This window comes from Canis lupus, chromosome 3 (assembly GCF_048164855.1).
Source record: "Canis lupus baileyi chromosome 3, mCanLup2.hap1, whole genome shotgun sequence".
Lineage (NCBI taxonomy): Eukaryota > Metazoa > Chordata > Mammalia > Carnivora > Canidae > Canis > Canis lupus.
In genome coordinates, this window is record NC_132840.1 from 40,403,222 (window position 1) to 40,417,590 (window position 14,369).

Consider the following 14,369-nt stretch of genomic DNA (forward strand, 5'->3'; position numbering starts at 1 on the left):
AAACCAAACTTTAGGATTTGGACAAATAAGACAAGGAGAAAAAAGCGTGAATCATTAACTCCCAACATAAAAAAGCATGACAGTGATCAAGTTTCCACCAACCCTAAGTAAGAGACTCAGTGAAGACTGAGTGAATGGAACTAACTTGTTGACTTAATTGATATGAAAAACTTTGCCAAGTATTTACCCTTAGTGTCATATAAGTAATTTTTAATAAAATATTTCCAAGATACGAAGACAGTTAAGAAAACAGCACGGTTTTTAATCATTGCACTCATAAGTAAATGGATCTATCATTACGTTGTCACAAAGAATGACAGTGAGCAGAAACATGCTGCTAATCCCTCTCAGATAAGTATTCAATGTAATTAGACAGACAACGTCTCTTGGGTTGAGTGTAGCATTAATCAGGAGAAGTGCAACTTTACACAGAGTTTTTTTTTCTGATATGTCATTGTTAAAAAAAGAAACGAGTTTGTCAGATATTGCTTCAGAAAATGATTTATGCGGCTGTGCACAGTTATTTCCCTTTGTAATCTTTATTTTGTATTTTAATGGTGTTTAGTAACAGTGTGGTCCTTTTGCATCCACAGAGCTGCCTTTGAGGTTAGTGGTTCCTTTTGTCTTGCATAATGAACATAACATAAAGTGTTCTGAAGCTTTCAAATGACCTGTTGGCTCATCTATTGAAAGTGAAAGCTGAACTCTTTATTTTTTTAAGTATTTTATTTATTTATTCATGAGAGACACAGAGAGAGGCAGAGACACAGGCAGAGGGAGAAGCAGGCTCCCTATGGAGAGCCTGATGCGGGACTCGATTCTAGGACCCTGGGATCACAACCTGAGCCCAAGGCAGACGCTCAACCGCTGAGCCACCCAGGTGCCCCAAGGCAGAACTCTTGAAGAGAGAGGTTTTCCTTTTATAAAGAAAGGGCTGGGAGTTTTCTGCATTAAATAATAACTCAAGAGAGAGCCTCTTTTTGTGAAAAATTCCATGTTAAGATGATGGAATGTGTTGCCCCCTTGCAGCATCCATAGGCACTGCCTTTAAACACACACACACACACACACACACACACACACACACACCAAAACCCATTTCCTTTTGCTGTGTAGCGTCCAGCTTGAACTATGAACCACTGCATAGTTATAAAGTCGTATCATTTCTGCTCCTTGCACAGCTCTATCTTCCCACTTTCTCAGTGACTCTCAAAGGCCTTTGATGGCAAAGAATAGGTTATCGAAGGATGGTGGGCAGATTTCACTAAGTAACAGGTGGAGGTCATAGTAGTTTATTTGTGAGGATGAACACAGTACAGAGATGAAAAATCAAATGCTTGCCATAATAAGGTTTAGAAAGAAAATGCTGACTACACTAAGCTCAGATTCTAGCTGACAGAACCTTTTCTAGTGTTCATTACTTGATTTCACAGTTCAAGCAATTTGAAGAGGCCTAAAATTCTATTTCTTTTTTCCCCTATGAAATGTTCCAATCAGTTTCAAATTTTACCTTAAGTAAAGTGGTGAGCATTGTGCTTGTGTCCAAGGAGTACTGGGATTAATAGATCCCCAGTGCAGGCATAGCCCAAACATGGAAGATCACAGACAACATCTTTAAAATTAAATTTTATCAGTAAGATCCTTAAACACCAAGCTTTCAATCATGTTCTGACAGAAATGAGCATATTTTAATAAACACTTAACTTCACATCATTGAAACTAGTATTCTAGGTAGAGAAAAGTATCTATAAAGGTGTTCACTAGGCTTGAGCACCGATTATCCCCAGCCTGTTGGGGAGTTGGGAGGAGAGGGCTATTGGTTCCCCCCACCTATATATAATTTTGTATTTGTATAGTGTATATGTTCTACTCTGTGTCTTGCAAAATAGCTACACATATAAAAGTAAGGTTTGCCTGCTGTATAACCATAGGACCAAAAGTAAAAAATTATTTGGTGGCATATAGATCATAGAACTTCCTGCAATGGTGCAAATGTTCTCTTTACTGTCCAGCATTTTAACAACTAGCCAAATATGGCTTTTGAGCACTTGAAATGTGGCTATGCTGAGCAACTGAATTTTTAAATTCATTTAATTTTAATTAATTTAAATTTAAGTAGTCACATGTGGCTAGTAGCTACCATATTGGATAGGGCAGATATGAACCAAACATATGTATGATTGAGTTTTTTACTTTTCAGCTGGGTATCTAGGCAGGATGAATAAAACATTATGCTATACTATACTGTTTTTATTTTTTATGCAAAGGAAATTATTTGGTTTTCTCAGTAATTTCTTGTTTATTCTTAGTCCTCTGTGAATGTGTGTGAGTGCTATGTTGAGCCAAAATCAATCCTCCCCTGAACACCTGGGAGGATGGGATAGTTAGAAAGAGGATGGGATGGGTAGGGAATCTCGAACTTGTTAAGTGGTAGGAGCATGAAATATAATGTTTTAAACTTTGGTCCTGATGCTGAGGTGTCTGTATGTACCCTCAAAGGAGAGAAAATCCCCTAAAAAATCAGGAAACTTTAACATTGGCCCAAGAACCAGATCTTTGTATGACATTTTCCTCGTGTCTATTCTCTATTCTCTTGGGTTGTAAATTTTCACTCACAAATGAACATTTGGAATACATTAGAGAACTCATCATTTCTTTTCTCCTGAATAATCCATATAATTTTTACTCCATTCTCCCATTTTTAAAAATTAAAGAAATCGCTTGTATGCAAGCCTCTTAAATTACCTGAACTTCTTTATGACGTGCTAATTCTTTTGGGGGCCCTTTCAGCTCATCTTAAATGGGTGCATATAGAATAAGAAGGATAAACCTCAGAAGCTATATTAACTTCCATTTTATTCTCCCCTTCATAAAAATGATTTTAAGACATTTCTATTCACTGAAAAAGGTTAAAAGTCAAAATAGTCTGAATGTTTTACTTTTTTTGTTGTTGTTGTTGAGCGTGTTAACCATAATGAATTACGTTGGAATGAACCATAATGGATTTTATCATTAGGACACAAATCTAAGATGAGTGCAGGATCTTGAACTACCTCCTCATATCACACAGCATGTGTTTCTACCCAGAGGAATGGAATGGCCCTTTAACTGTGGGATTGATCTGTGCAATCAGATCCTTTATTTAGCATCATGGTTGGTGATTCTTTCATCACAAGGTGCAAAGGAGACGGTCCTGGGAAGGTCCCCTTCTTGCCTATGTGCCAGCTGCCAGAGAATGCTGCATTCTCTCTATTGGGAGGAGATGAGTCCAAGCATAAATTTGCTGGTGGTAGATGACTTGCAAAATATGGTATGGGTACGTCAATCAACTTTCATCCTGAGCTTGAGAAATGGGGCTGAAATGTATGTTGATACTGTTAGTGTGACAGATGTGACTGGGGTGCCCATTGCCTACACTTAGACTTGGAGATGTAAGGGAATCTGAAGAACAGCCATAGTAGTGGTTAGCACACCATTTAGGCTATAGACACATATTTGAGTATCATTAATGTGCTCGGTTTTAAACCAGCTTGTGATTAGTCTGTGTGAGTAAGATAGATAAATAATCGGAACTTTTTTCAGGAAGAGGTATCTTGGCAGAGCAGCACCCTGGAAGTGGGAAGAGCTCTGGTTCAAGGCCAGCTCCTCCAAGTAGTTGATTGTGTAGCCCTTCGCCTTCCTCAGGACTTCCCTTCCTCCGTTATCCTCTGAGTCTTTGCTTTCTGCCCATCTGTCAGGCAAGCGTGCTTTACTGCCTCCCATCTTCGGGAAGCTCTGCCTTGCTGACCCCCCAACTCCATATTAACTTACTATCCTATTATCTGCTTCCCTCTACAGACTCATTCTAGGAAGAGTTGACTCTGCCCATTTTCCCTTCTTCATTCCTGATTTTGTAAACCACTCTGACCTATCTTCCATGTACCTTCCTCTCCTGGAGGTCATTTTTTCTCATTATACATGACCTCTCAATAGCGTTCGACTCACTCCATCACAGCCTTCTCCTTGAAATACTTGGAGTTTGTAACACTGTGATTTCCTCTGAGTTTGGTGACTCAGCTAAGTTGCCTATTTTGACACTGACTTTAGTAGCTCAGGGGCCTCTCTTGATGGCAAGACTTACTGAATCCTAGATAACTGTGTGTGTTAGACTTTACCTCTGGTTGAGGTATTCCTGCACAATAACATACACAAGGCTTACAAAATGCCAGTGGGTCCTAAAAAGAAGACTTTTGATCCTCCTGTTTGCAGGAGGCTTTATAGAGGAGGTAACTTGTTGAACAGGCAAGAAGCCTCTTGTATATATTAAATGTATGTATTTACTATTTTACAATTTAACATTTTTGGGTCATTATGTTCTTCTAAGTCTATGCAATATTTATGTCTTGGAGGTTCCATCTTAGAATGACTGCTAATAAATGCAATATAGTTAATAAAAATCCCAACTAATCCCTACTAATTAATGCCAAGAAAAACCTTTGGTATATAAGACAAGATAATTCTTAGTATACTTGGGAGTTGTTTTTATTTTTTGCATGTTTTTATTTTTTTGGATAACCAAATTAGAAACTTCAACTATAAATATACTTTATTGACTTAAATAGGACACAATTTTTATAATATACAAGGGAAACTCTATGAGGCAGTGTGGTGTATTACAAAACATACAAGCTTTAGAACCAGAGATCTTGGTCTAAAATACCATTTAATAGCTTGCTATGATCATCAGCAGGTTGCTTGACATCTCTTGGTGTCAAGTTTCTGCAGTATTAAGTTATAAATAGGCAGAATTTTAATAGCTACCAATTGGGAAATGAAAATGTAAGCTTTTGAGATATTTGTAAGTACATGGCACATAGTAGGTACTCCATAATTGGTAGATTTTATTCTTTTCGGTCTGTGTTTTAGAAATGATCAATATGCAGAGGTTTGATGACCATCTCTTTAGCTGCCTCCTAGCTCTCTTGAGGCCACTGGATGGATGAAGGCTTCCAGCAGCCTTTAGTTTTGGTATAATAGTTGTTCTGCTTAAAGCAGTAGTACTGATAGTCATTGGGAATTAGATGAGGGCAATGATCTGGAGAATATATAAAGTCAAACTTGCAGCATTTTGTAGTCCTCTCTAACCTGCTTATATATTGGATTTTAGAACAAAAGTGCAGAGTTTGCTTGTTTCCATATTTTTTTCCCAAACAGATTGTGACTATAAATGCACATTACTGAATACTTTCTGTTCTTGACTTTGATACTTTGAAGAAAGAAATATATACTAGTTAACTCTGACAACTTGAATTTCAACAATGCAAACTCCTTCAATAGACAAAATAAGATCCTGCTGTCCTGAACAACATTTACCATTGATAATTTTCACAGGATAATGAATTTTTTAATAACTCCTTGGGAAAAGTAAGCACTCACACTGGCTTGTCACGGTTTTCCTTTGTAACAGTCTAGCATGGTGTTCCATTGTTTCTGGAATAGTTACAGTTTATTGTGATCTCTCCCTCCAACCCCCTTCCCATTAATACTGTACCTCCTTTGAATCCTAAAAATCCATTTTAAGTAGCTTCCTTAAGCAAAGAACAGCGTTGTACTTTCTTCTCATTCCTGTAAGACTTGTTTTGTAACTATCCCTGTAAAGTTCTTGGTCAAAGTGTTTGGTAAATCTCACAGTTGAGGAGACAGACAGAGTTGAAATTAATTGTTTTTCCCCCCTTTCTTCTTTTTACTTTCTGCAATATCAGGTTGTAGAAAAACTTACCAGAAACAAACCTTGATTTGTTATAGGAGAGTCCAATAATTACTTTTGAGTTTTCTTCATATCATTTGATCTGATTTTGTTATCATATTTCTTAATCAGAGTGAAATAAAAATTTTCTGAATTTATTTGGAAATAAAATTTATGCCATTGAAATAACCACTTACTTGCCTCTTTTGCACAAAGTAATACTGTTTTCTCTGGGTGAGTTTAGCTAGTGGAAAACCTCACTACCGAACATGAATTTGCTAAAAATGATGGAAACCTCTGGAATTCTAGAGAGTTATTAGCGTCCAGTAAGCATCTTTAATGCACACATTTTTAGCATGGACAGTATGATTGAAAGTCTCATATTTTAGTAACATGTAAGTAAGATGTTGAGTAACATCTTAGTTTGTTATTGCTGTATAACAAATTACCACAAACATAGCTTAAAACAAAACACATTTATTACCCCATTATCTTATTACATTATCACTAGTTTCCATGGTTAAGAGTCTGGGCACAGCTTAGGTGGTCCCTCATCTCGGAGTCTCACAAGGCAGCAATCAGTATTTCATCCAGGCTGCATTACTTTCTGGAGCTCTGAGTTCTCTTGCACACTCTCATGATTATTGACAGAATTGAATTCTTTATAGCTTTAAGATGAAGGTCCAGCTTTCTTAAAGCTGGCTGTCACCCAGGGGCCTTACTTAGCATCTAGAGGTCCCCACATTTCCTTGCCATTTGGCCCTCTCACAGGTGCCTTCACATCATAGCAGCTTACTTCTTCAAAGACAGCAGGACAAGCTCTCTGACTTCTAGTCCCTCTTTTAAAGGGTTGCCTGATTAGGCCAGGCCCACCCAGGATCATAACCTTTCACTTAATTCAGAGTCACCTGATTAGGGACCTTAATTACATCTGCAAAAGTCTCTTCACCTTTGCAATACAATAACCTAATCACAAGATTAGGCCTGTCTGGCCTGTGCTTTCAAAGTTTTCCTATTGGGCTTCTCGCTTACCACTGCCTTTAGGGATCAGAGTCACTGAATGACTAGAATTTTATGTTTGCCTTTGTCCTCTGGACACTATTTGAAACGACTCAGGTAGCTTAGAAAAATGGTGAAGTGGAGAGAAATTCAGAAAGTCTGATAGAAAACCAGTGACAAACCAAAATGCTTCTTGAAATCCATCTTCTAGGGGCACCTGGGTGGCTCAGTGGATTAAACGTCAGACTCTTGATTTCAATTCAGGTCATGGTCTAGGGTTGTAAGATCCAGCCCCAGCATGAAGCCTGCTAATATTATCTTTCTCCCCATCCCTTTCTGTTCCCCCCCCCCCCAAACACATGCTCTCTCTCTTTCAAAAAAAAAAAAAAATCTATTTTCTTTACCATCATTGGGGTTTTTTTAAATAGCAATCAATAGGAGAAAATGTCCCATTGAAACACAGCATTCTGCTGAACTTCTTGTTTTATAAAATTCTTTATTTTTACATAGTGAAAAGAACTTTGAAGTAATATTTTGTTTGTTCTAGAAAAGGGCAAATATTTTTAAAGAAATATGATACTTCTGAAAAGTACATTGAAATAAAAAGTTTTGATGTATTAAGAAAAAGCCAATCAGTCGTTAATCTGGACAACCATTGCATAACAGTTGTGCGTAGCTAATTGGTAAAAGAAATTCTAACAAGAAGCTTATACTTAATCTAACGGCAGAAATCAAATTTGATTTCAAAAATAAAAGTCAAGATTAATGTTCTGTCGCTTTTAACATAAAGTAGTTTACTACCATTTTGAAATTTTATCCTGTCAATTAAGTATATGAAGCAAATTAACCAAAACATACATTATGCATATGGAGAAAATATTAAAGTATATAATAAGGAAATGTGCTCAATACAAGTCTTTAAAAATTGAAAACACCAAAGTAATTTTGAGATTCATGACAGCCTTAGGGTTCATCTTACTTGACTGTGATAAATTTAGAAGATTATACATAGTTTGGCTTGTTCTTCTTGTGTGCAGACAGTATTTCTTTTCTCATTAACCCTTTCAAGGAGGGTTTGAATTTTGCTGTTTTTGAATCTGTTTACCAACTTCATTCTTCATGCTCGTTACTGCCTGACTTTTACCTGTATTCCCCCTTTTAAAAGGGTAAATGTAAATGGTGGATTTAAATCATGTCAATATTCCTGCAGTGTTTAGAATGGCATGGGATGGAACTCATGAACTTTTCAAAGAAATGCTCCCTTTTCTGTGAGTCCAACCATTTGCTTTCTGTAATAAGGCTAGTTTAGATACTGCATTTCATCAGTGATTCCATTGTCTGAAAAAAATTCTGCCATCTTAAAAGTTTTGACATTTTCATTTTCTGCTCTATTTCTGTTTCATGACACATAATTCAGGCATTTGACGGAGTTTAAATCAGTGGACTGGTTGGCAGCCTCAAAATGTGCTTTGCACAGGAGACGTTTGAATGAATTGAGGGATTTGTTTACATTTTGGTAACTCTTTATTTCCTCCCTTTAATTTTTTAATTTGAAATCCCCTCTCTAATGTAATTCTGTGATTATACCTTAGGCTAGGTTACTTGCAAATGAATGTTGGTCCAAAACCCCAATCTATCCTAATGATGTTAGAATTTTGGTATGGTGTGACTTTGGTTACTGATTCAAAGAGCAAGGAAACACATAGCTAAAGTCGCTTAATGACATGCTTTTTAATTCAAATCACATAGACATTGATCTGGAATGGTTAGGATCTAGATTTGTCAAGCTGGTGTGAAATCTCAAACCACTTCTCAATGTCCTTACATGGTACCATGCAAATGTGCTTACTAATTTGCAATTTGTTTTTCTTTTTTGAGGTCAGACTCTAAAGTTTTACTATGTCCATGTATCAGTTAGTAAAGCCACAGATAAAGCTGAGACTGTTACATGTAGTTTAAATATCTTTTCAGGCCACTTGCTGTGTTCTAGACTCGCTGGATATCCTGAAAACAGAAGGGGCAAAACAGACTATCCTTATAGAATCTGTAGTCACGCTCAAAGCTTGTGTTGTAGAACCTCATTAAGGAAATCTGTGAACATAAATAACAAGGACATTTTTAGATACAGTCCAAGCTAAGTTTTGGGACACTTCTATACCTATAAAGTGCTTGGCACAGTGCATAGGAGTTAGTAACTCTCAATAACAGGTACATGCTAATATCATTGTTATTTTCACTACGTATCTTTCCAGCTCACCCAAATAATTCTTTCACATAGACAGAATAACACATGTAGACATTATGTAAGTAAAGGAGATTTGGTTCTTTTGACATGAATACAGACCAGTTTTGTGCTGCAAATGTAAGAGAGCCCAAATTTGTCCTGTAATGTGGAGACAAGGAGTCATTTCCTTTATTTTTATATCCAAGTTTTCATTGTTTTAATTGGCACCCTACCAAACTGATAGATGCCTCCAGTTGTGTATGTCAGCGTGGTTGCTGAGAACATTACAAACTCAGTAATTACAAGAGACTATTTTCCCATTATTTTCTTCCCAAAGCATTCTCTATGCTAGATGTTACGCAAACCTCAAAAACTATGTTAAAAATACTATTTTTAAAAACAAAATTTTATTGTATTTTCTTAACATAAATGTAATATATGTTCATCATAGAAAAAACAAGTAAGCAAAAAGAGGCAATGAATACCACCCGAATCTAACACACAGAGAACTGCCGTTACAGTTTATGTGTATTTTGTTCCAGTTCTTTCTCTGTACATAGGAATATATTTTTAAGTGGCATCATAGCACAACATCTTATTTCATAATCGCTCTCCATGTCTTTACTCCTTGTCAGGTCAGTAAATTATTATCTTTCCATGTCATTATTCTCTAACAGTGTTATTTGCATATTTAACCAGTTTCAATTTTTGGGCATTTAAGGATTTTTTTTTTACTCTTTTCTTTCTTTTTTCAATTATAAATAATTCACAAGATAAGCAAGATTGAGTTGTCATTGTTAAAGGTTTTTTTTTTTTTTTTTTTTTTAATGTTAAGGTAGCTAAATTATTTAAAATGTGGACTGAGTGCCTTGGCTCTTCAGTAAAGTACCTGGCAAGCTGAACTGATTGCAGCTGAGGTCTTCACGTGCCTTTGAGAGCCTCCTTTCTGAAGGGCCCCGGGAGCCACAGGCATATACTACCTGTAGGAAACACTGGGAAGTGGCCCTCTGTAATTAGACAAGATCAATAATGCCAAAGTCGACTGTGATTTAGTAGAATAAGTTGAAATCAATTATAGTTGGACTTACCAGGGGACCATGTTGTCCCTGTTTGTTCCTGTGACGAATTCAAAGAAACTCAAAGCAAATTTTGCACTCACAGGTGGATTTCTTTTTTTAATTCTTTCAGTTTTATCTTTTAGGTTGTACAAGCTGTCGTGCCATGAATTAAAGTGTGCTTATCACTCCATCCTTCTTGCCAGGAATGCCATCTCCAACCACACTGAAGAAGTCGGAGAAGTCTGGTTTCAGCAGCCCCTCCCCTTCGCAGACCTCCTCCCTGGGAACTGCATTCACACAGCACCACCGACCTGTCATCACAGGACCCAGAGGTGAGCGGCTCCACAGGCATCCTTGCTTGTGCTTAGATCATGTCCTTGTAAACAACGTAGCAAAAGGAGAGACAGGGAGGTCTCTCCCAGAGTGCTCCTAAAGGCACCCAGGCCAGTTTCTCATCCGTGGGGACAGCTTTGTTGTCAAATCCTTGATCCTCATCTCAGGCCAAAAAAAAGACCACACCTGTCATTCTCAGGGGGATGCTGCAAAGAGGTACGAGGTAATTCGAATTGAACCAAAATCAAATCTGTCCTACAAATTGTACAAGAGGAGTGCGTGCATGCGTGCGTGTGTGTGTGTGTGTTAGGTGAATATATTTTCCTGTAGTTAGTTACCTGTTTTCAAGTAAGAGCTGTGTTTCATTCTCATTCCTGCTGATTCCCTTTCCTTAAAACCTGATTTCAATATGTGGCATTTTGCATTGAGGTTGTTTGCATCACGGTGTTGACGAGCAGTCTTCACTCACTCCTTTTGAAGTGGTAGATAGTTAGTCTGGTTTTCATTGCAGTGTTTTCATTATTTTTGTCTCGTGTGCTTTTAAGTTTATTATTAAAATGTGTCCACAAGAAATATGATTTGTATTTCACATTAAAGACAAGCTTTAAACCTCAAGAGAATGTCAGCAAATCACTTAACTTGCTCTTATTGCAAGATGAAAATATTTATTAGTTTGTTTATGAAACTCCACAGTAGGAGTATGAATAATTGTAACCACGTTTACTTTCTGCCATCAGATTGTCGCTTAGGTAGGTCTGTGATCCACCAGCTGGTATTATAAAACATCCTAGAAAAAGTTATGGTCTCGTGTCTACTTTGACATATGCCTGGGGAAACTGATATTTCTTGCATTAATCTCAATGTTAGACCCACAAATCTGAATCCCTTTATGAATACTCCGTGAGCATCTCAGGGAAATAGGGCAGTTGAGAGGGCTGTCCAATGCACACGTGCAGAAATCACTCTGAAGAAAATAAGTATTCAGAGTATTTTGTGAAGTGATTACTATATCCACAATTATGAAAACCTACTTGCTCCATCTTTAAACATCTTGTGATCATTGACAGAATTTTCTCAAGATCCCTTATTATTTCACTTGTGTGGTATGCACGCGCGTGTGTGTGTGTGTGTGTGTGTGTTATAATCAGAAAGGCAAAATAGATTTTTTTTTATAACTTGAAAACTTTGCATCCAAATTGGATTATACAGTCCCAGAATGAGTCTCTGTAAATGGGCTATGGTATTATTATTATTAGATAATGATATTATATAATGATATTATAATTATATAATGATATTATATGATATTATCCTCATAGTCAGCATTCATTAAGCATCTAAACTGTGGTGGAAAATAAAAGATACAAAGTCCTTTTAGTCAGAAGACTTTTTGGTCTCAGAAATAAGGCATGTGACATTTCACATCTTTTTATGGTCAGGTTAACATTTTAAATGCTAAATGAATGTTAAAAGTAGAAATTTCGGCAGGGACTATGGAGGTTTGTTCATTCATTAAACAAGTTACTAAGTGAGTGCCTGTCGCTGGGAATTCAGTGGTTTCTGGCCACATAAAGCATACAGTCTAGGGCAGAAGAGATACAAGAAAATAAGCATTCAGAAGATGATGTGGAATGTGCTATTACTACTTTTTATCAAATAGAGAAAATTCAAAGTTTAGACAGCGTTGAAGTCAAATCTTAAGAAGTTGCTTGCATGAATAGACGGCATTTCAAGCAGAAGAAAGATTTAGTGTAACAAGATAATAAGGAATGGGAAGAACAGTAGGCTGGCAATCAGGATAGCTGGTAAGCTGCCTCTTTGCCTTTCCATTTCTCTTGTGGATTTTTTAATGTCCTCACCAATAAAATGGTACAGTACTATTGTTGAATGAACTTTTCCTCCCAACTTCCTGATCTTAATGTAGAAACACAATAAAACAGTATTTGTAAAGACTCTTTGAGGAGCATAAAGCAATGTACATATATTATCATTTATTCAATAAATATGAGGTGCCTTCTATGTGTCTTGCCTTAAAGCCATAGTTCTACAAATTATTATAACAATTCTAGAATTTACCCATGGAGTGCCAAGATTGGGAGCTTCTTCATGCTAGGTACTTAAACACATTTGCTAAAATGACCCACCCTGGGTTGAACCAAAGTGGACCTCCTTAACCTTCAGAACAATGAGCTTTGATCTCCTGTTCATACCATGAAAAAATGTTTATGAGGAAAAGAGAAAGATGCCTAGTTTAAGAATTATGGAATACCAAAGATTCTTTGTTTTCACCAGAATTCAAGATGGTTCCCAGCATCCTCGGTTCTCCTTTCTGGAAAATCTACTCAGGTACCCATTCTTATTGCACCCTGCCCCCCCCCCCTTAGTGGTCTGGTAAAGGGAATTTAATTTAGATGAAACTCTTCATTGGCATCTTTGTGGCAAGAATCACAGAGCAGGGATCCCTGGGTGGCACAGTGGTTTAGCGCCTGCCTTTGGCCCAGGGCGCAATCCTGGAGACCCGGGATCGAATCCCACGTCGGGCTCCCGGTGCATGGAGCCTGCTTCTCCCTCTGCCTATGTCTCTGCCTCTCTCTCTCTCTCTCTCTCTCTGTGTGTGACTATCATAAAAAAAAAAAAAAAGAATCACAGAGCAGAGATGGCTAACCTGAGACATTTTAGGGCTAAGATACTTACAAAGGTTAGAATTGAGCCTCTCTCTGTCTAAAAAATATTTGCTGTAGGCACCATGATGCCCTTTATTCTTCTCTGAACCAGATGATAAGCTAATGTTTGGGATGAGATCACAGGATTAGGAGTCGATGTTTTAGGAATATGGGGCCAAAGGGAAGGAGAGACAGTCTGACTGAATGAGTCGGTGTGGAGTACATGTGATGTGTACATCAAGGAGACTTTAGCCTTGCTATTCCTTTTATTGTAAAGAGTTGCCATAACCCAAATCATGAGAGAATCCAGACAGACAGTTGAAGTTCAAAGGGCCTAGAAGAAGAGACAGGTGTGTCTTTTATCAGAGTCCTGGGGTACAGGGACAGGTGAAGCTGTCTATTACACCCTTGCTTAGAATCACATGGCATATCCACTCCTGCATAGTACCCAGATTGCAGGGCTTCTGCTGCCTTCTTCAGAAATTTCTTAAAATTTCCCATTGGAATATCTTGATTAGACAAACACCAGTTTGTAAGCAATAACTGTGTAATATATCTCAATGCCCAGACCAGGGGTGATATTTTAACAGAGCTACAACCAAAACAAGGTCAGCTAGCTAAAAAAAACAATGGCCCTGTTATTTTAATTTATTTTCCAAATTTGGAAATTTGGTGGACACTTGTTACAAAGGAAACCTCTCTTTGAAATTGCAGAGCAAATGCAAAAAAAAAAAAAAATAGCGTCTTAAAGGGAGGCAGCATTGCATAGTGGGTGAGCATGGATGCTTAGGGGTCAAATGAACCAGCATTTGAATCCTGTCTCCACCACTTTTATCAGCTGTGTGAACCTGGTACATTGCTTTACTTCTCTGAGTCATAGGTCCTTGTCTATAAATTGAAGATCATAATCTCTACCTCAAGAGAATCATATCATCTGAGGAGCAAATGAAATCCTGTATTTGCAATTGTTTGCACAGTGCATGAAAATAGAGTACATACTCAAATCATGCAAACAAGTAAATCACCCATTTTCACCCAGGCTTTGAAAATTTCATGCTGTCCCTACTACTTTCACCTATCAACATTTTGTCCATCCCAAGACCAGCTCAAGAATGATTTCCTACATGAAGACTCCGTAGCTCCACACAGGCTGCCATCACCTCACACTCCTTAAAGGAGTGTGCTTTGCTAGTTAATGTACAGGTTTTGTCGCTCTCCTAGAATGAAACCTTTGGAAAGGAGGATCTATAACTTACACTTTTTGTTACCTTTATTGTATCTCATGCAATGGATTTTCTGCCCAAATATTGATGGATAAATAAAAACTACTCAAATTGCACATAAATGTACACAAGGAGCATTCATCC

General features: G+C 37.4%; 1 protein-coding gene across 15 annotated transcripts in view; it reads left to right on the plus strand.

Annotated features, from left to right (window-relative positions):
* Positions 1-14,369, plus strand: part of NFIA (nuclear factor I A) — a 373,976-nt gene that overhangs the window by 283,517 nt on the left and 76,090 nt on the right. For 9 of the 15 annotated variants that reach the window (XM_072820488.1, XM_072820490.1, XM_072820498.1 and 6 more), the window contains exon 7: positions 10,210-10,338. In XM_072820488.1, coding sequence (XP_072676589.1) covers positions 10,210-10,338 — 129 coding nt within the window. Of the gene's footprint in view, positions 1-10,209; positions 10,339-12,631; positions 12,686-14,369 lie in introns of all 15 variants that reach the window. The other 6 variants (XM_072820485.1, XM_072820487.1, XM_072820486.1 and 3 more) reach the window with 1 other exon arrangement.